The sequence below is a fragment of the Podarcis erhardii genome (assembly GCF_964252035.2).
Source record: "Podarcis erhardii genome assembly, chromosome: 8".
NCBI classification, from domain to species: Eukaryota; Metazoa; Chordata; class Lepidosauria; order Squamata; family Lacertidae; genus Podarcis; species Podarcis erhardii.
The window spans coordinates 56,094,543-56,116,194 of NC_138499.1; the positions used below are offsets into that span (position 1 = coordinate 56,094,543).

Sequence of the window (21,652 nt, forward strand, 5' to 3'; positions counted from 1 at the left end):
ATGCATACCATTTGAATAGCCCAGCCCCTCAAATATTTTTGGGGGCGGCCCAAGGGACCTTGGCCCCTAGGAGCTGGCAACATAAATGAATGACAGACACATCACTCCACAGGTAGGGCTGAATGCATGTAAATGCAGTTAGTGCAATCTTTGCTCACCTTTATTTTAAGTGAGAATATGAACCATTTTTTTGCTTGGCCAAACCCAAATAAAGCACTGTGACTTCATTTACAGTGAATGCATTTTCTCTTCTAACCTGAATGTTAGATGAGTAAGTCAAGCATCCAGCCAGCTCAGAGCTAGAAAAGAGAAAGTGCCTGGAGCTGAGGGTGCCAGACCAATGCTCAATAGGCAGTACATTAACAGTGACTCTGCAAGAAAAAAGGGTGTATAGCAAATGGGCTTGTGTGAACTGAAAGAATCAATAAGACAAGGGAGACAGTATAATTAGGTAGAGATGAAAATTGGTCCAGGTAAGACTAAGTCTAACATTGTGAGTACTGGTCATCTACTACATCCTGGCCAAAGAAATGAGAAGCATTTTTTCCACCCTGTTGCTTCCCTGGGTTCTTGATTGCAAACAATTACAGATGGTCAGTGTGCCAAGTATGGTTGCATGTGCACCATCTAAGTTTCCACTTGGAATATTGCTGTTTTTATGCATAGTTAGGTCAGAGAGGCAGTGAGTTTCAAAAGAAATTTTAAGCTTGGGGTTGATGCCAAGAGGGACAGGGAGTCTTTGCAAGCAATATAAAGAGAGAGGGTATATTTAATGATAGTTAACCTACTTTTAGAAGTAGCCAACTCTAGGCATCCTCCTCCCTAGCTACTAGCCTCTGTCTTGTCATTGTTGCTGTGAAGCAGCTTTTCTTCCCAGCAGCTAATGCTGATTCTCTGCAGTAGGCTTTCTCTGCCATGAGCATAGGGACAGAATATGAAGCTACGATTCCTGAAGCTGAGCAGGAATCCACAGAGGAAGTAATTTTTGCTATTATACCCAAAAGCAGGTTACTTCGCTGTGGTGCAAGGAAGTACCAGAAGATGATCTGTGACTCACCAGACACAATTTGTCCCCCAGTTGTATATTTTTCTTCTTCCTTTCTCAAGGCAGATTATCAAGTTCAAAGTCTAGCCCTTAGTCTTGCTCCCCCCCCCCTTCCTGGCTGAGTGGAACAGCCTGCATTCTACAACTGTACTATCTTTTTATATTTTGTTCAGCAGTGATATTGCTATTAAGATACATGTCCAGAAAGCTCTGCAGTTTATATTGCTATAAAACTTCTCTTTGTGTTATGTGCCTATAAATATATCAGAGCATTTTAGATGACATCATAAACTATTTGAAAATCACACTTTATGATACCACCAAGAACCTCTTAAAATAAGGTATTTATACATTTACATCCCTTGCATGCACACCCATCCTTTCAACCCCCTTCAGGCTAATTATTAAATTTTTGCAGTGACAGGGCAGGGCTGCTGACTTGGGGCCTTTCTGGAGAGTTGTTTTATTGCATCATAGACACGCAGTTGTTACTCAGTTGTGCCATTTTGAGAATGAGCTTTAAAGGTGTTTTAAATTGCAGTTTATGTTTCTGACTGCTTTAGAAGCTGAATGCTCCCTGATGTACCCTTCTAATGAAAGCACTGACTTTGCCTTTTAAAATTTGAATTTGGGGTGGTGGTCGGAAAGTGGTGAATGTTAAGACAGCAAGAAACAAGTATGGTCAGAAGAAGTGAGCCATTCTCAGAAATACCTATGGCAACGAGGGAAATCCTTGCTCACAGTTGCCTGCCAGTGGTTATTAATTAATCAGAGGAAGCCAGTACATGTACCTAGTTGTTTCCAGAACTAGAAGCAAATAAATCAGGAGCCCAACATAGGAGCAAATAACAATGGATTTGGTGGGCTAATTTGGATGTTCAAATCTCTTCCATGGCTGCATGGAGTGAGTAGCATATGATCTAGAACAATCCACAAATACAAGCAGCAATATTAATGCATAAGACAACTTCAGAAATGAATTGCCATGCTCTCTCAAATCACCACCAGAAAGCTGTTCTTGTATTTCTGGATATGCCAGCTGAGATTTTATATTTTCCCATGAAGTGCTGCCATAGTGTCACGGCAGTTCCAACATCTGATGTGGTTCTGTGTCTCTATCCGCTAGCTAGCCAGTCTGCCAGCTTATCAGCAAGATTACTCCCATGTTGTCTATCCATAGCTCTGTTAGGCTGCTAGGAGCTGGAGGGTTTCCATTTATAATATGTTAAGGCAGGGGAAGGCCTCCAGAAGTTGTTGGACAACAACTCCAATCCTCCGCAGTCAGCAGGAATAAAAGTCGGGGGTGATGGGTGTTGCGGGTCTATAACATATTGAGGGCACCATGTTAGCAACCCCTGGGTTAAGGGCTACATTGTCATAAACACAGGTGAACATTGCTGGTCACTTCTGTAGGTCCATTCAGTGGTCTCTGCCTTATGATGGCACTGTTCAGACTCAGCAGCCTTTATTTACACATATTTTTCCTTCATAAAGGGTCAAGTTAATGAGAGTTCTGTTCTTCTAACATTTCCTGTAACTTCTTTAAAAGCCTCACTGCTGTCTCCCTATTCAAAGGCAACATGGACAGGAGTGGAGAAGCCTCTCTCCTAGCAGTATTCTCATAAACAATTTTTTGGGAAGAGATGTGAATCTTTCTACTGCCAGGAGTAGCCAAGGATGTGGTGCACTGGGAAGTAAAAGGCTAGTGATTGTGAGTGTGTGTGTGTGTGTGTGTGCGCGCGCATCTGTTTGGGGAAGACAGCAAACTAGTGTCTGTCGTGAGGCATGAGGCTCTATTCAACACCATGCAAGCGCATGATTACTGACTGCCCAGTACTTGCCAGTGTGGGGCTGCTCACATTATGGCACACACTTGCAATGTGCTAAGCTGGCAGCCCACCTGCTTCCTCCACTTCCTTGCAAGGCCCACCGGTAAGGACTCCAGGTCCTTATTGCTCAGCTGTGGCAGCCTCTTACTTTTTAGCACACAACATTCCTAGGCCAACTAACAGTAAGATAAGAGATCAGGAATTAAAATAGGAATTACAATCATGGTAAGCCAAATTACAAAAAATGCACCAGTCTTGATGGGGCAGAGCCCAGTAGAAGGTTGGGTGGTTAGCTTGCCTTCCAATCCCGGTGTGCACTCCTCCACCTTGCCTTCCAAAATACTTGCATCAGCCCTCTCTGCCAGGCATGAGCACCCACCTGTAGTTTGCAAACACCCTGCCATCTTAATAACCCCCTAAAAACCATTTCACATGCCAAAATAACTCCCTCCTTCAGTTCTGTCAGCCTAAACATCCCTTTTATTCAAGAATCATTTTCACTCACCAAAGGAAATAACCGCTTCATACCACTTGCTTTCACTTGGTTGCCAATGTAGCAGCTCTTTTTATATTTCTTGACAACTACTTTGTAATTTTTTATGAAAGGGAGGCAGTCCCAACCATTGGTAAATCAGCCTCATTTCCCCACCAGGGGCATCATTTCCTGGCCGTGGAGATAAATTAAATGGTCAAGGTGCTGTGGTCATATCTGGCATCCCTGAGCCTTATGTTTGAGACTTGTTTTTCTATTTATTCTTGTAATAATACCTTTTTCTTGACTGCATTCTTCCCCCCTCCCCCTTTCTGGATAGCATATTTCAATTAGCATCAGTGAGGTTTTTTTATATATAAAAAATTAACTATTAATATACAAATATGTTTTTGTACCTTTTGATGTATTTTCCCTACTTTCATAATTCTTAAAAGTGCAACCTCAAAACCACTTTATACAGATAGTTACCCTTAACACCCTGGCAGTGAGGGAGGTTAGCAGGAGGGAAAGGGTTTTGTGATTCCTAGTAGTGTTGGGTGGTAATTATTGTAGAGCAAAGGCATACGATTTGCTGTATGTGGTGTAGCATTAAACATGCTTCACAGGCCTGTCCCTTTAATGATAGCTGTATATCTTTTAGTTCCTCATGACTTAACTCAAGGCTTCACAAATTCCTTTGCTGTGATGCAAAATAGTTTCAAAAGAGTTCTCTGGTTTTTATTAAAGGGATCTTATTTTAGTTTAAAAGCGGAATATATGTTTTCTTTAGCTGTAAAAGCACAATCAAGGCAACATGATAAGTGAGTCAGTGTTGTAAAAGTAAAACTAATTTTGCCTTCACTCACATGAGCTATAGAAGGAGGAAGCTTTATTGTCCCTTGGAAGGTGATAAGGCAGAGTAATTGTATATTATACTGTCCTGGAACATCTGCCTGAAGACTGTTGGAGCAATTCATCTATCATGGACAATGCAGCATGTTTTGTCTTTCTGCTCTAACCCATCCCCACTTGCTTGGCCTGCACGGAGGTTTTGATAGGGACTATGCCTGGGCTGGGGCTCACATTAATCAGTCCCCTTGTTCAACACTCCAGCTGACATAATTACAACCTGCGCACAGCAGTTATTCAAGTCGAGTCCTTGTCACTCGTGGTGCGAAACTACACAGCTCAGATCCCGAAGGAGATTGCCTTATCACACAGAACAAGGGCTCACAGGAGTTGAAGAGAATAGAAATGGGAAAATGTCTTCCGGGAGTACTATATATTCCTTTAAAATAAGACATTTGAGAGACTTACAAGGGACAAAGAGAAGCATTGTGCAGGCTCTGAAATGAACCCAGTTATTATTTTTAAAAAGATTACACAGGCCATTTTTGTGAAACGGACAGGGATTATTAAATAAATTCAGTGGTTCCTGTCTCTTATCATTCAGTGCCTCTGTCCTATTAGCGTTCGTGTGTACTTGTTCTCTCTCTCTCTCTCTCTCTCTCTCTCTCTCTCTCTCTCTCTCTCTATCTCTTTCCTTCCCTCTCCCTCTCTCTCTTTTCCCATAAGTGATAGAATAGTTTTTGGACTAGTAGAACATGTAAGCATCCCTAAGTAGAAAGCTGCAAAGCACAACTATTGCTGGTGGTGCCAGTAACATGTGAGCCTGTCTGGGTCTGAGTTAAAGCCAAGAGAGGTTACTTGCAAAAAATGGGATTTCGGAGGGGAACAATGGTATAGCTATTTTCCCCCCATAGAGCAGCATGGAAATATTAGAAATGATATTTCATTAACTTGACTAACTTTGCCATATGCCTGAACCCTTATATGCCAGTGCAATCACTGAGATCATCTGGAGAAGCAATGTTAGTTATTCCCTATTTTTTCAGAAGCCCAGCTGGCTTCAACTAGAAGTTGGGCATTAACGTTGCTGGTCCCATGCTGTGCTATACTTCTCCAGCAGATTCAGCAGCCATCCTTTCTTCTGCTTTTTATGTCGACAGGGCTATGCCGTTGTTTAAAGTTTTTCAACTTGAGCTAGTCATTTATTTATTTGTTATTGTATTTATGACACTTTATGTTTTATTGTACTTGCATATTTTATTGTACTCTACCTTGGTGTTTTATATGAGGGACAGTCTATAAATATTTTTCTATACAGAAATAAATGCTTGTTATTTACAATTATCCAATGCTGCTGTTTCCCAGTATTAGAAAGAAGATATTCCCTTCTTCTTTTTCTTTTGCCCACAGTTAAGCTTCATTCCCCAACCCTCCCTGTTAGCTTGAAGGACCCACAGCTGGAATAAATTTGTCAGTGTATTCTGGCCTCATTGGCCCCACCCACTTAGCAGCACCTGCAAAAAGAATTGCCATTTAATCAGAAGAATACTGGCTTGGCCCAGTCAGTCCCACTGAGGCATGGAGCTCACTTGGGGAAGATCTACACTCATAGTTTTTTACGTTAAGGAAGGGCTAAGGAATGGTTTTGATAACCATATGGCCACATAACATTCTGCTTTTAACATTATTTAAATGTGACACCAGAAAGCACTACAGAGCACCCAGCTACCAGCTGTAGGGAGACAGCATTTTGATGAAGGTAAGAAATGTTTTATTTTGCAAGTATGCCCTGTGACGTTTTAGAATGATATAACTAATATCGTTCTAATAATGTTAAACAGGTCAGTGTAAATCCAGCCTTGGTGACCTCAAGACAGTCACTTTCCGCCTAAGCTACCGGAAAGGGTTGTTTTTAGGATACAATGAGGTTGCAGGGACTGTGTACACCACCTTGAGTTATTTAAATAAAAGGCAGTATACGTGAGAAGTAAACAAGCAAAGAAATAAATTATTTAAAACTTAAGAAGTTTTAGCCTAGAAACATTTTGTTTGCTCTACTTGTGCATGCTTCCTCCAGTCTAGGCATCAAAGAAATTAAATGATGCAAATTTACACTCTCTTGATCCAACCACATTTGTTACATAGCTTCTCCAGCTGATGCATCAGGCCATAATTTACATGTGGTGTTACAGTTTTAGAAGTGACTGTATAAAAGCATCAGACTCTTACAGAGGGTGTTTAACACAACATGCCTAATTTCCAGTGTACGTTTCTATGCTTTTAACACCGAGGAGCCATCTTGTTTCTGATGCAGAAAACATAGGGAGCTTTCTGACTCAGACTACTTAATGGCTAGGCCAAAATGTGGCCTGGTTATGCTGCCCTTAGCTTACAAGATAGCCATTAATTCATCTTTGGGGCCTCTGCAGTACCATATTTAAGAATGTGCCTTTGCATGCAAGCAAGTATGACAATTATGTGAAAAAGAGATTTGTTACATTCCAGTAGGTTCCCCACCCCCACCTCAGAACAATTTAGAAAGCTCAAACAGTATTGGGAACCAGCTGGATGCTGAGGAGAAGCGGGGTTGGAAACTGAAGGGATCAGTGATCAGGCAGAGCCCGTAACAGCCAGGAGATAAGAGTCAGAGGCAGGAGAATCTGCAGGATTGGAGAATGAAGAATGGGTGTAGGAGGAGGGGGAGATAGGTCAGACTAGTGTAGTCAAGGGCTTCTACACCTCCTGCTGCTGCTGCCCCCACCTCTCCTGCTCCACTGTCTCTCAGGACCAGAAGAGGATTAAAAGGGGAGGGGCAGAAACAGGTCATATGCAGGCAGTCTTTGCCTGTTTTCACACAGCTCTGATGAGGGAAATACATACATTGAGGGGACAAGGCCTCTCTCGGGTGCACACCTAGGGGTAGCTGAGAGACATAGGATCAAGGGACATGCCCTTTCCTAACTTGTAAGTGTACTTTTGACAAAGAGTTAATTCCTCACTCTGGACATTCCTGGCCTGAAAGTGCCATGACAAAGAGAAGGACAGACTTTGAGTGTGCAGAAAACCTTATTCTTGGATTTTAAAAAGATCAATAGTATTTCTTACAGTGATGATGTGAGGCAACCACGTATGATACAAGTTTTGCAATCCACAGACAAGTCACATATGTGAAAAGCAGAAACAATACGATTTGGCTTGGTTTGGTTTTATTTTTAAAAACTTTATGTAGAATTCACACATTGAACATCTCATAATAAATATGGGATTTGTGTTACCATCTTGGACGAACTAAATTTTGCATTCAGGAATTGAATCTGAGCAGGTGAAATGAAATGAAAGAGACAGAGAGGGAGACTTGTTTTCTGTCTCTGGCTATACAAGATGGTGAAGGCAGTACAATAGCTAAAGGAAATAATCATTTAGAGTAGAGGTGATAGAGACAGTACTGCTTTGGACACTCAACCAGGCAGTAGATCAACAGGATTTTCCCTCTAGGGAGCTATGTCTGCTACAAGAGTGGCTGAAGGAACTGACACAAAGGGCCAGTTGGAAGAAGTACCATCTGCATATAGGATTGACAGGCAGCCTTCAGGGTGTGTTGCTATCATTTCTGACTCCAGCAAAGTTCAGAGTCTCTTTTCATCTCATTACAGCAAGCAGAATCTATGAGCTTTCATAAACTCCATCTGTACATTTACATTTGTGAGCATATTTTCTGCATTTCTGTGGACGTACAAAGAATTGTAAATTCTCTATCACTGTATCTTGACTGCTTTTATTACTGCGATTTATTTGGAATATATGTATGTGTATTACACACACACACACACACACACACACACACACATATATGGAGAGTATAATAATATTTGGTAGGAGGCAAAATGTAATAAATGGATTGCTAAAGTCCTCCCCATCCCCTGTCCAACCCATTTTTGAGCAAAAGGGGCAATCCCATGACTACTGTGTAAATTTCACATCATTTTTCAATTTCATTTCAAGCAGCGGTATAATTCCACTGAGATTGATGAGACCACTTAAATGTCAAAATTATGGCATATTCTTGAACATTTTAAAACAGATACCTTTGTATAGAATACAATTCATTTTCTGATACATTTTTACATTATCCCCTAAAAGGTTCCCCTCCTCCAAGTTCTAGTTGAAACTTAGTTCAGACTTGTGTAAATTTTCAAAGTTTACATTGTTCTGTTCTGTTCCTCTTGGTCTCAACTTGTGGTTCATAAGAGATGACAGAATGTTAGTAAATGTGGTTGCAGAACAAAGAGCATTATGGGGGCATTGAGTGATGTTTGGGTATTTAGACTTTTGGCTATACAGTGGTACCTCGGGTTAAGTACTTAATTCGTTCCAGAGGTCCGTTCTTAACCTGAAACTGTTCTTAACCTGAAGCACCACTTTAGGAGGACCTCCTGCCGCGCCGCCGGAGCACGATTTCTGTTTTTATCCTGAAGCAAAGTTCTTAACCTGAAGCACTATTTCTGAGTTAGCGGAGTCTGTAACCTGAAGCGTATGTAAACTGAAGCATATGTAACCCGAGGTACCACTGTACGGAGTTAATTTTCCAATCGATATAGTTAAGCAAAAACAGATTAATTGGACTGTGTATTTTTTGAACTATATCACCCTAGTATGAAACTGTACATAAAATGCAACCAGTTGTTGCTTTTAAGAATATAGCTTTCCTGCTGACATAGTTAATGGCCCAATTTCTGCATCATATGCTGCTGTATGCTTCTACAAAAAGCAGATACTATTATGTGGTATCTGTCAATTCAGAGAAGAGGGCTCTGGTTCTAGGTAAGGTTTTTTGTTAATAAAATGTGGGAAAGCTACTAATAACGTGTGGATTTATTCTAAATCTAACATCTGAATTCTCTGTTTGTGCCACTCTGTTTGTGCCATTTGGTATTCCTTGTGCCCAGTGCTATTTTTCTAGAAAAAGAGGTGCTGAAGCTCACCAGTAACTCCTCCCTTGTTTTTTTAGAATTGCAATGGCACCTACTTGAGAGGTGCCGGAACTGAGTTCCAGTGACTTCCGGGTGAAAAAAAAAGCCTGTTTGTGCTGAATCTTTCAAAATACAATGGAAGAGTAGCTGAGCTTTCTTCAGCAGTCAAAGTGGCTTGCAGCCTCATGTATACAAAGCACCCAATGTTTTTTGTTTCCATCTTATTTTTGGATGGTGAAGAATACATCACTGCAACTCTTCCTTTAGCTGATTTCTTAGCATTTATTTTCTTGTGTGCAAAGGAGTGAATGCTGCTTTAGAACAGCTACCCACTTAAACATTCGTATTTACAGGAGTTGCTTTGTGCATTCTTTTATTTTACACTTCAGAAACTGGTGTGTGCTAGAAGGGTGACTGTGAATGTGTGTGTGTGGTCGGAGCTGCCATTTGGACATACAACTTTTGCTGAAGGGATACTGGGACAAGAGCAATAACTTATCAGTTTTCTCAAGCATTTCAGTGCTGATGCACAGGTTCTAGCTCCTGCCCTACAGGCCTCTGCTACTTTATAGCAGCCAGCATTGGACATCTGTCACACATACTGTATGTCATAACAAATAGATCATAAAAAAACCTTGCAAAGCTACAAATGCGGAAAAGCTGAAAGCATTGTTACCACAAAGCACTAGCATTACTCCAGTACTGTCAGTATTAATTCCAAGCAGGTTTTGATTATTTTCTATATGAAACATTGGGGTGTCAGGAAGAGTTAAAATACATGAATATCAACATTTGTGGAGCGGTTTTTGTGTGTGTGTGTGTGTGTGTGTGTGTGTGTGTGTGTGTGTCTCTTGGCCTGCTGTTGTCATTGATTCTGCAACCTGAGTTTGTGCAGCTATATTTGATTGCATGGCATTTGTAATGCAAGCTTATATTAAGGCTGTCTACAAATCTTGAAGCTTGACCTTGGTAACCTTCCTGTGTGTGTCTTCCTCTGGCTTTGCAAAGATACTGGTAATTCTCTCTGGGAAAGCATGAATAAAACAGGAGGTTATCACTTCTGTTTAGTTGCCCAACATGAATCCCAGTGATAGTATTTCACATTGTTATTGTGGTCCTTTGGGTGCTGGTTCTCCAGTGCTATGAGATCTTATTGATATCTCTTATTGCTTTTTTTTTCTTACTGGTTTCTTTCTGGACAATGGAGAAGTCACTCCTTCTGGAATGGCAGGGCACAGGATCCATTCTGACAACTTCCTCCCAGGAGATAGCAGGGTCTCATTTGATCTGAGATTCAATTTGAAAAACATACAGAGATGCACATGAATATAAACAACACACAATGCATAATATATTTTTCAGTCAGCCCTATTCTCCTCCTATGCCCTAGCCTAGACAGAGGGACATTGAGCTAAGAAGTTAACAGCAATAAGAAAAGCAGCTGGAGCAGAAGAGGATAAATGGTGGAGAAAGAGTTGTGAGTGAAGGGGAGGGGGGCTTTCCCCCCCTGGGCCCCTTGGGGAACTCAATGAACCTGCTGCACCTGGAACTGGGTGTGGAGAGTGCAGCTTAATGGAGCACAGGTGTGGGCCTGCCCATCAAAAACAAGTCTAGAGTGAGAAACGGGTTATTCTTGATGTTTCCATGAACTCTTCTGGTTGTTAGACTTTTGTGGATGAGCTGAGAGTTTGCTGGATCGTTGGTGAGAACCTGGAAGCTGAGATGGACGGTGTGTCAGAAGGAAGCTGAATTTATACTGATATAACTGTGTTAAGGAAACGTCTTTATATGTAACTCTGTATTTTTGTCATATTTGGTTTGTTATCTGTTGTTGCTTCTGTTTTTTGTACACCAGATAGATAGATAGATAGATAGATAGATAGATAGATAGATAGATAATATTAAGCAGTATAGGGGAAAAAATTAATGAACTCTGCTATCCACAGAGATCTAGCTTTCTGGATTCTTTTCTTCCACTTCTTAAAATGACTAGTTCTGCTGCCTTAGTTGATCATAGAATCATAGAGTTGGAAGGGACCCTGAGGAATCTCAACTAAAGCACCATTGACAGATGGTCATACAACATCTACTTAAAAACCTCCAAGGAAGGAGAGTCTACCACCTTCCCAGGGCGTCCATGCCACTTGCGAATAGCTCTTTCCACCAGAAAGCTATTTCTGGTATTTAGTTGGAATCTCCTTTCTGGTAAAATGAAAAGCCATTGTTTTGGGTTCTGCTGTTCAGCACAGAAAAAAAACAAACTTGCTCCATCTTCCATGTGACAGCCTTTTATGTATTTGTAGATGGCTGTATATCGCCTCTGTCTCCTCTTATCCAGGAGTATTACTTCTCTTGATCTGGAAACTATACTTCTATTGATGCAGCACAGGATAGCATTATCTCCCCCCCCCCCCGCAGCATCACACTGCTGCCCCATGTTCACCTTGTGGTCTACTAAGACCCCTTTTTACATGTACTACTGGCAAGCTAGTCCCCCCCCCCCCGCCTTACATTTGTGCAGCTAGTTCTTCCTGTCTAAGTGTAGAACCTTACATTTCTTCCTATAGAAATTCATTTTGTTACTTTGGGTCCAGTTCTCCAAACTGTTAAGGTCATCTTGAATCCCAATCCTGTCTTCTGCAGCATTTGGCTACCTCTCCCAGCTTCATATCATCTGCAAATTCCTTCATCCAAGTCATTTATAAAGACATTGAACAACACGGGCCCATTAACCTAAATCCAAAAAGCCACTATCACAGAATAGTAGTTAATAAGCTCAGGCTGTTAAGAAGAAGAAGAAATAATTAAGGAAGTTTCAAAATACAGTAGTGGACTTCTACCATGTTAGGCTAAACATAGCTTTTGGATAAAACTTTCAGGAACAGTGAGACTAATATATGCATATATGTCTGTGGATTTTGTAACACATTCATTTATGCTGCTTTAATAAGTTATCTATTAAAGTACAGTTCTAGAAACAATTCTTATGAATCCATTTTCTTTCTTTTTGTTAAAGTGCCCATTAGAAAACTGTTGCTATAAGGCACGCCCTATAGCAGTGGCTAGTCACACAAGTGCTTGAGAGAGCTGAGGCCCAGGAGTTCCTCTTAATTGTAATAAAGATTATAGGTCTCTTCTCTGATATTTGAGTAGTGTGTTATTATATAGCAGATGTCCATGACAGAAGGTGAGCTTAGACAGCACCATAAGGCAGATATCAACTTTATGTGATCACCTCATAGGAGATAGCATTGAACTCCTGCTTTTAATTGACCTTACCTCTTGTAGATATTTTAGAGGCTCTGTCATTTTAGCAAATACCTATTTAAAATGTCCAGAATCCTCTTAAAGCCAGGTGTGCACTCAATCCTATCTTGTTTTCTTGGTAGATTTGTTTTCCTTCTACCTCTCTTTTCCTTGTTACGTTTTTTTTTTTTTTTTAAAGTTAATTCATTTATTCATTTCCAAGTTTGTTTTTTCACTGAAAATGTTTAGAGCAAGGGGGGGGGACTGGCTTGTAATACGTTCTTTGCACATTCAGGACTGCGATGTTCACACAGAGCTCTTCCATTCCCAATGGCTTCTCCATCTGATTCAGTGGAGGGAGAACTCAAGGCATTCATTATTCTGCCTGCTCACACATGCAAACAGCAAAATGTTGGAGGGTAGAGTTCCCATGCAGCCTACCCTGCATCCCCTAAGCTAGCCTGCTGCCCCAGATGCAATGGGGCAGGGGGAAGAGACACTGTTCTGTTACCAGTGTATCCAACAAAAGTTCAGCCTGTCAGCATGATAGTGTTGTGACCATGCTAGTTGCTTGACAAAGATAACCAACTTACGCAACTCTTTTCATTGTCCTAACAGTTCTCTATAATTCCCACTGCATGTTTTCAGGTCCCATCTTGGTTGTTGCATACCCTCTCCTCCATGTTTACAAGGCAGGACCATGCCTTTATTTATGCTTATAATTTATAAGAAATAATGAAAATAGTAATGAAGGGTTCAAACTTTATTTTAAGCTTAATGTATGTATACTTTAATTCTAATGTGTGTATTTTTATATGTGCCTGATACCAGCATTATCTGTACAACATGGCAGTATATCTCCCCATATATACATGGCAGTATATATCCCCAAAAACGGACCAGCAAGTTTTAGGATCAATCCTCCTCCTCCTTCATATCATCATTATTATCATTATTATTAATTAAATTTGTATACTACCTTTCATCCTTACTAGATGTGATTATTTCTAAGGTATTTCTTTTTTAAAGGAAAGGGGGAGTATTATTTTTAAAAATGATTTCAAACTGAACTTTTTAAAATTATACTAAAACTAGCCCTCATGGAAAGCTTGGTGGATGTCATTATAAATTGTATATCTGAAAGTTGCTCACAAGCATAACTGTGGGGAGCCAACTGTTTTACAGCAATATTTCAATTCAGTGAATATGCATGTATAATATAACTTCATTATAATTTTCCTGCATTTCCTGCAGGTCTAACTGTGCTGAAAATATCCGCAAGCATATCCTGCATACAGGCAAACATGAAGGAGTAAAGATGTACAACTGTCCCAAGTGTGAATATGGCACCAATATCCCTGTAGAATTTCGCAACCACCTGAAAGAATTGCATCCTGATATTGAGAACCCTGACCTAGCTTACCTGCATGCTGGTAAGAACATCTTTATGGCTGTTGTCATTGAGTTTTCATTTTCACAAATGGAATTCAGTTAAATGGCTGTAGGGAGAAAGCACTTTTTAATGTAATATGCATGACTCTGGCCAAGGAACAAAGCAATTTTGATCTCAATTTAGTCAAATTCATTGTTCTGTTCACACTTTTATATGACTCACATTAACTCAGGTGCATGTTACACAAAAGTGTTTTGCATTCAGACGTAAAGCGAATCATGCACGTTCAATTTACTTTTTGTTATTAATCATTTTTAAGTGTGTTCACATTTTATTTGCACATGTTCACAAGGCTTAATTAGAACCAGGCCTTGATGCCAGCATCGGACCTGAACTCTATAATGCATGATGAACAATAGCTTCTGACATTTGCAGAATGCCTTGTCCAGTCATTTCTGAAGAAGTGTGCATGCACACGAAAGCTTATACCCAGAACAAACTTAGTTGGTGTGATGGCTTGTGAATGCTCTTCGCAAGAAATGCCTCTGCTCACTCAGAGATACATATATACAGTCTTTATTTTACATATGTACAAGCAGCGCATTACAATCATGCATCTGAATCCTCCAGCTCAGATTTTGGGAGTGACTTATGCCAGCTCCTTCTCCAACAGAAAAGGTGGGGAAGTTTCACATGATGCCTCTGCCCCCTCCCTCCCCTCTTTAACACTCTCCTTTCTTTGGCAGATGGAATAGGCATTGTTTCACTGTCTGTGCCAGAACTTCCTTTGCGGTGTTGAGGCTCTGGTTCAACATTTGTGAGCCGTTCCGCTTCCTGGCTTTCCCCTCTTTCCTCAATTGCCACTTCCTGCCCCTCTTCCTCTGCCTGTCTCTGCTCCTCCCCTTCATTCTCTGGCAATACCATGACAGTTGCTCTCTAAGGTACTACTGGACAATTTTTTAATTTATTTCGACTGTGTCAGACCAACACGGCTACCTACCTGAATCTTCTCCAGTCATGATTATCATACACCTGGAATTAGTACATGTCTCCTAGCATAGGTTCAAAGTAGGTGCTACATCGGATATCCATGATTGGACCTTCTCATGGAAGTTTTTTCTTCTAAAAGCAGCTGTGGAGGAGGGAGGAAGAGCTAGCCCTGTCTTCCACACTGTAGCCCCAGTTAAAATCAGTGCCCCCTTCCCCTGAGTCTCTATTAGCAGCAAAGCGAGAAAGCATAAATGTATCCTTCATGCCTATATATTTTACACTCTGCAGCTAATAGTAACTTTTTTGAGGTGGGTAATATGGATTCGGGCCATAGTAATGAGACCTTCCCTCATCTGTCCTTATTCAAATCCCCCCTCCAGGACTACTTTCAGGGAAAGAAAATTATGGGGAGATCCCATGTAACTTCACTAGATGTTAGTGTCACTTTTAGACTTCAGCACTACCAACATTCTGCATATATGATGCTTCATGCACATAAACCCACATTCCTGTGTTAGACACATTCAAAAAAATGTAAGGGTTACAACTTGCCCTATGTGTGTTTGTATAGGACACACACAGGGACACATAAAAGGGGGCTAATATAATAAACTTTAACCACATTTAAACAAAAAAATAATAATCGCATGAGTGCTTAACTTGAAAGGTTTACTTCTTTGAAGAAGCAGCTACTGATGATTTTGTTCTGAATAATTTGCATTCCATCTTATGAGTAATCTATTTGATAGACTCTTATCTTCTGGCATGTATATTTCCTGAAATAATTTATCTTATACCCTCATAGTAAACCTAACCTACAAGATACATAATATTATTTTATTTAAAATAAAGTGGAAAGAACACTGTTGAAATGTAGCTTTACTGGCAACTTTCCAACTGTATTATTGGCTTCTGGGGTCTAAAACTCATGGTAAGGCAGATCAATTAATCACCACTTGAGTAAGTCAGGCCTCTATCCTTTCTGTTTTACTTTAGAGGTAAAGAGCCATATCTTTGTTCTAATTCTGTCTAGCATATTGTTGCCAGCAAACTGATAAATTTTATGAAAACACTTTTACTAAGCTGCCGCTACTAAGGTCAGAACTCATTTTTGCCCCACATAAATTTCTCTTTCCATAAGCATAGCCTGCATGAAACAAGTCTTCAAAGGCAAGCTGCTCTATGATTACATCATCAAAATGGGACAAACTGTGATCCTATCAGTTGTTAACACTTGCAATATTCATGAATGGAATCCTGAAAGTTCAAGTAGTTAAACCTAAATAAAATTGTGATCTTTATCCTTCTTGACAGAAGCATTTATCAAATTATTAAGGGGGGTGGATGGGAAATGATTGCTAAAAGTTAGAGTGTGATCTATTGTGTGATTTTTATCAAGGTATGACTGTGTTACCAAGTGGAAGCTACTGTCGCTGAATGTCAAGTGAAGATATGAAATTTCATAACATAAATAACTGATATTTAATTCTCAGTGGTTTGCTTAATTTCCTGAAATTAATTTCCTTTTGCCTTTATTTCATTCCATACACCCATTGGTTTTAAAAGTAAAAATGGCTGTGGTCATCCATGTGGTCAATACATTGCATATGCATTGATGAGGCAGTATTATGAACACAGTATAAAGATGAAAGTATCAAATATCATGCTGGCCAATTTCATTTTACTCATGTTCTCTTTACCTGTAAGGCATTAAATCACACGAAGCATAGTAATTAACAGGGCGAATGGAACTAAGTCCATTGGGTACATGAAATAACAGTATACTTCATACCTTTGTGCAAAGCTGTTAAAGAATGGCTACAGGGTCCCTTTCTCAGCTGAATTCCGGTCTTCTCTTGTTGTAATTTGATTGTCAGTTGTCAAGTGCAGAGCCCTGTACATTTTGAATGCTTTTGTTTATTTGTTTGTTTAAATACCAGCAGCTTACTTTTTAAAAACAAAAACCTAAAAAACTAAAAGGCCTGGCCTTTTTAGGGGAGATACTGAAAATAGCTGCTGCTAGAGTAGCAGAATCTTGCTTGGGTTCCAAGCTACATAAAGTAGTATTTTTGATAGCTGAAATGCTTTATATAAAGAAAACAGTAAGCAGCAGCAGCAGCTCAGTTTCAAACAGGTTCGTTCTAGTAATAGCTATTAGTGTCAGTCTTTCAATTGCATGTCATATTGATTGGCAGAGAGTCCTTTTCTCTCTTGTGCAGAATAGTAATTTTAGCATGTGCTTGAAATAAATGCCTTTCTGTTTCTAAAGAAGGATGCTAGGTTTCATGCAGCCTATATAGATTACCTTAGACTTGTATTTCCCAAAAAATTAAGCTGTGTGAAGCTGATTGTTTTTATCCTTACATAGGGGTTTATTTGTTTTTTAGTGTTATTACCTGCTTTGCAAATGTCCACTATTGTCACCTGGTAGAAACCTTGCTAAGAAAATTGTCACCTGCAAGTGTCAGGCCTCTATCCGGGAAACATAAAGGAATTGCACAAGGTCCCAAATACATTTTTTTCCTTCGACTTTTGCTCCCAGTAGTACACCACAACAGAACTGAAGGGAACCTCAGCTAATAGCTCATTGTTTATCCTGTTAAGCCTCAGTGTCCATAGGAATTGCTACTCAGTAGAAGGTGGTAAGGGGCAAAAACAGCAAGCATCTCAATACAGCTTTCTTGGACTTGGGTATCAAATGATGTGTGCTTAATACATCGTAGTGGTTTTAATCTAAAATGCCAAGTATAATTTGTCAATAAAAATGCAAAATAATGTGATAGGTATGTAACAACACTGAAACCTATATCTAGGGAAGGTAGCCTAATGCAGTAAGAAACAATTATTGTTGGAATTCAGCCCATTTACTACTACATGTAAATTTTTGCTTCTTGACAATGGGCATAAGCATAGAATTGCTTTAATAAGTAAGTGCCCCGTTGAGCTTTTGGCTACAATCCATAACACATGTACTAAGAACAAGCATGGAATTTTGCTGTTTAACGCCCCCAACAACAATGCCCCTCCAGCAATTCCATTCCACAACAAATCTTAAAGCAGTTTGTGATCCAGCATGGAGGGTTACTTGCTAAAGGAGAAAGCTCATGGGCTGATGCTCACACCTTATGAACTTTTCTGAATTGTGCTCATTCTCTGTTAAAACGCCCTTAATTAGGACAGCCAATACTGCAAGGGGAAACTGGTTCAATACACCCCTTTTCACTCTGTGCTATAGTTGCTATCTGTAGAGGCATTGTGCTTCCTACCTCTGAATCCTCCTCCTCCAGTGAATTTGGAGGGTGCAGGTCTGTAGGTATTGCCAGACATCCTACTTTGTGACCCAGAATCACAGCCGCTGATGGCAAATCAGTACTGGCTTTTGTTGTTCAGTGTTTTGAGGTGCACACTCTTTTTGCAGTGTGACTGAAACATATAGGCCGCCAGTGCTGCTGTGATTTATTAAGGCAGCAGTGGCCAAATTGTTACCCATGGACTGGATCCAATCCTATTTTAATTTTATATGGCAGCAACAAACTTTAATGAAGCTTTGGTAAAAGGTTTGCCCAGCTTCATTCATCACCATCGTCACCATCATATATACAAATATATATTTGTATATTCTTTGTTTGCAATAGTTCCCTGTAATTTTTGTTACACTCGTGGTTGTCAGCTCTTAGGTGCCTTTCAAATGTGAAACATTATTTCATATCTTTGGAATCTATGCTGAGGGGGGTTTTTTGCCCCTCTGTCCCTTGTACTATTTAGATTTTATTGGATGAATGTATCTTGCACCACCTTAAATAACTGCCATTTAAGAAAATGAAGAAGTATATGAGAAGAAAATGCTGACCCACAGAATAAGCAGTGGGATAAAATGTTCCCACTGGGCTTCATTTCTTAGGAAAGCCCATCAGGATAGTGACTAGGCCTGTAATTATTGTTTCAGTGACCTCTAAAATGATCATTTGAGAGAAGAGCTTGACTGTCATTGTTAAAATTAAAGAAAGTAGGGTTCATAGAAGCCTCATTTGTTTTTATTGATTTTTGTATAAAAGAAGTTGAGATTAAATGTAATCTCTCATAAGTTTTGTTCAACGTGAACTAATGAGGCTTTACAGTAAGCTTACAGTATATCTATCTGATAGACATCTCTTACTCTAAATGACAAGATAATTTTTTAAAAAGCAAAACCCCAAACCTTTTATGGATCCATATCCATTTTGGGTGCAGAAATCCTATGAACACATTGGAAATGTTGTATAATACATTCCTGTGAAATACAGTGGAAAATCCCATAAATCAGGGGTCCTCAAACTATGGGCTGCGGACTGGGCCACCCGGCAATTACTGAACCTGCCACTGTGGCCCTCCTCTCTCAGCCCCCCTCCCTCCATCGCCCCCCTCCCCGAACATCCCACTGCCCAGAGCAGGGAGAGATTTACATGCATGATATACATGCCGAGGGCCGCTTTAGCATTTCATGAACTTGGGCGGAGGTGCCTCACTGCATTTCTGTTGCCATCTGAACGTTTCCTTCTTTTGCCAGGGTCTCCGTTTGTCCCCTTGTGTGTTTATTTTGTGTGAGTGTGTGCAAGCGAAGGAGGATTTCCTGGCTGCAGGCTTGCAGGAGCAGCGGCAGCGGCAGCTCCTCTTCCTGCCACAAAATCACCCTTCCTCTAGCAGCTTGCCTCCCTCCATCACCCCCGTCCCCTCCCCAAACATTCCACTGCAGGGAGAGATTTACATGCATGATATACATGCCGAGGGCCGCTTTAGCATTTCATGAACTTGGGCGGAGGTGCCTCACTGCATTTCTGTTGCCATCTGAGCATTTCCTTCTTTTGCCAAGGTCTCCGTTAATCCCCTTCTCACCATTCTCGGCATTGCCACAGGTGCTTCCGACCTCTCTTCACACCCACACGCCCAAATCGCTTTTTCTTAGTTTCACCCCGCAGGTGCACCACAGCAAGGCACAACACGCCCCACCAGTGCTGGATTTACGTATAAGCTAAATAAGGTATAGCTTAGGGCCCCACTCTCTTGGGGGGGCCCAAAAAAAAAAAGAAAAAAAGTGCAGTGTGCATAGGAATTTGTTCATCCCCCCCCAACTATAATCCAGCCCCCAACAGTGTCTGAGGGACAGTGAACTGTCCCCATTTTAAAAAGTTTGAGGACCCCTGCCATAAGTAATCATTTTTAGCGTTCAATTTACACTGACATATAGGTATGATACAGATAGGTTTGAAGCATTTAGTGCTTGATTATGAGCAAGAGCCCAACCCAATATGTTTTAATCAATATTATAAGTAAGATTTCCCCTTTTCTGGTACCAGCATTGCACTACTTTAAAGGAATGATAGATCAATAAATCTGAAAATAAATCAACAAGATTATTTTTACCCTGACTAGTTATAAACCCTGCTCAAACACCAGGGAAAAAGTTGTAAGAATACAATTTTAAAACTTCTGCATGTTTTTAGGATGACTTCAGGTGATCAGCTTAGGCCAAGGATGAGGAACCTATGATGCTCCAGATACAGTATTGTTAGACTTCAACTTCTCTCAGCCCCAGCTAACACAGACCGTGATTAGAACTGATGACAACATCTAGAGGGCCACCCCCTCTCCCCCTCCCACCACTGACTTACTTGGAGACTAACATGCTGAAGCCCTACTTGGTGTAGTGGCTGGATATTTGGGTGCTCTTGTACCCCTCAGAGTAGCACAGCTACCTAAATGCTACTTGGTTTCTAAAAGAAGTTAACTCAGCTCTTCCTCTTTACTTTAAAGATATCACAAATCTAAATTTTCAAGTTTAGAATACCTAACCTGTTGGCAGTTCCACTTCTGTGTAAATTACATAAAGAGTACATCAGCCAGGCTTACCTTGCATGGAAAACAGGAATGAGTGACCCCATTGTTATGGCCTGTTCTGAGGTCCTCCCCCCAAATATGTTATCGTACTTTTGCAAACTTGGGAGTTCCACCAAGCCTAAATATACCTTCCTTGTGTGTGTGAATTGTGCTGTTTGGGGTACATTCTCCCCACTGAACTTTGGAAATAGAGGAAATGATAGCAGTGTTGAATGCTGTCAATAACAAAGCGATAAAGGAATATGCTTTCTTTGCCACTGATAATGCCAGAAAAGGCATAGGTCTTATTGCACCCAAAGTCTTTTTCCACACATGAAATACAATATTCTTTCAAAAGTAAAGTAATTATCCTCGAATTTTGAAATAGAAATTAGACTTGCAAAAATAGTTTAAGAACTGTTTACTAGGGATGGAGGAGCAATCTGCTTTAAATGGATTTACACACGGAATTTGGTGGTTCCAACTCAGTTGAGATTTGCCCACATTGAATTTACTTATGTCTGAGCAACATGATTGGTTTCTGTGTTTGAAAAAAAGCCTGACCAATTCAATGCAAAATTATATGCAAAAATTGCATGCATTTTACATATAATGGAGCCAAGCTCCATGTGCTATATTTTAGCAGTATAATTTTGAAAGTATTAATACAGAAATATTTTTACAGAGGTATCTGGTTAGGAAACCTGGAGTGTATACGTATATAATTTACTGTATCTATAATACTGTGGGACACGGGTGGCGCTGTGGGTAAAACCTCAGTACCTAGGACTTGCCGATCGTATGGTCGGCGGTTCGAATCCCCGTGGTGGGGTGAGCTCCCGTCTTTCGGTCCCAGCTCCTGCCCACCTAGCAGTTCGAAAGCACCCCTAAGTGCAAGTAGATAAATAGGTACCGCTTTATAGCGGGAAGGTAAACGGCGTTTCCGTGTGCTGCGCTGGTGCTGGCTCGCCAGAGCAGCTTCGTCACGCTGGCCACGTGACCCGG

General features: G+C 40.5%; 1 protein-coding gene and 1 long non-coding RNA gene across 3 annotated transcripts in view; one reads left to right on the plus strand and one right to left on the minus strand.

The window, feature by feature from the left end:
- ZNF407 (zinc finger protein 407) overlaps positions 1-21,652 on the plus strand; it is a 334,428-nt gene that overhangs the window by 222,396 nt on the left and 90,380 nt on the right. The window contains exon 8 of the mRNA XM_081875068.1: positions 13,666-13,844. Coding sequence (XP_081731194.1) covers positions 13,666-13,844 — 179 coding nt within the window. The remainder of the gene's footprint in view (positions 1-13,665; positions 13,845-21,652) is intronic.
- Positions 10,005-21,652, minus strand: part of LOC309349313 — a 36,062-nt gene continuing 24,414 nt past the window's right edge. For both annotated transcript variants that reach the window (XR_014159837.1, XR_014159838.1), the window contains 2 exons: positions 13,835-13,910; positions 10,005-10,452 (listed from right to left, as the gene is read on the minus strand). This is a non-coding gene — a long non-coding RNA (uncharacterized lncRNA). The remainder of the gene's footprint in view (positions 10,453-13,834; positions 13,911-21,652) is intronic.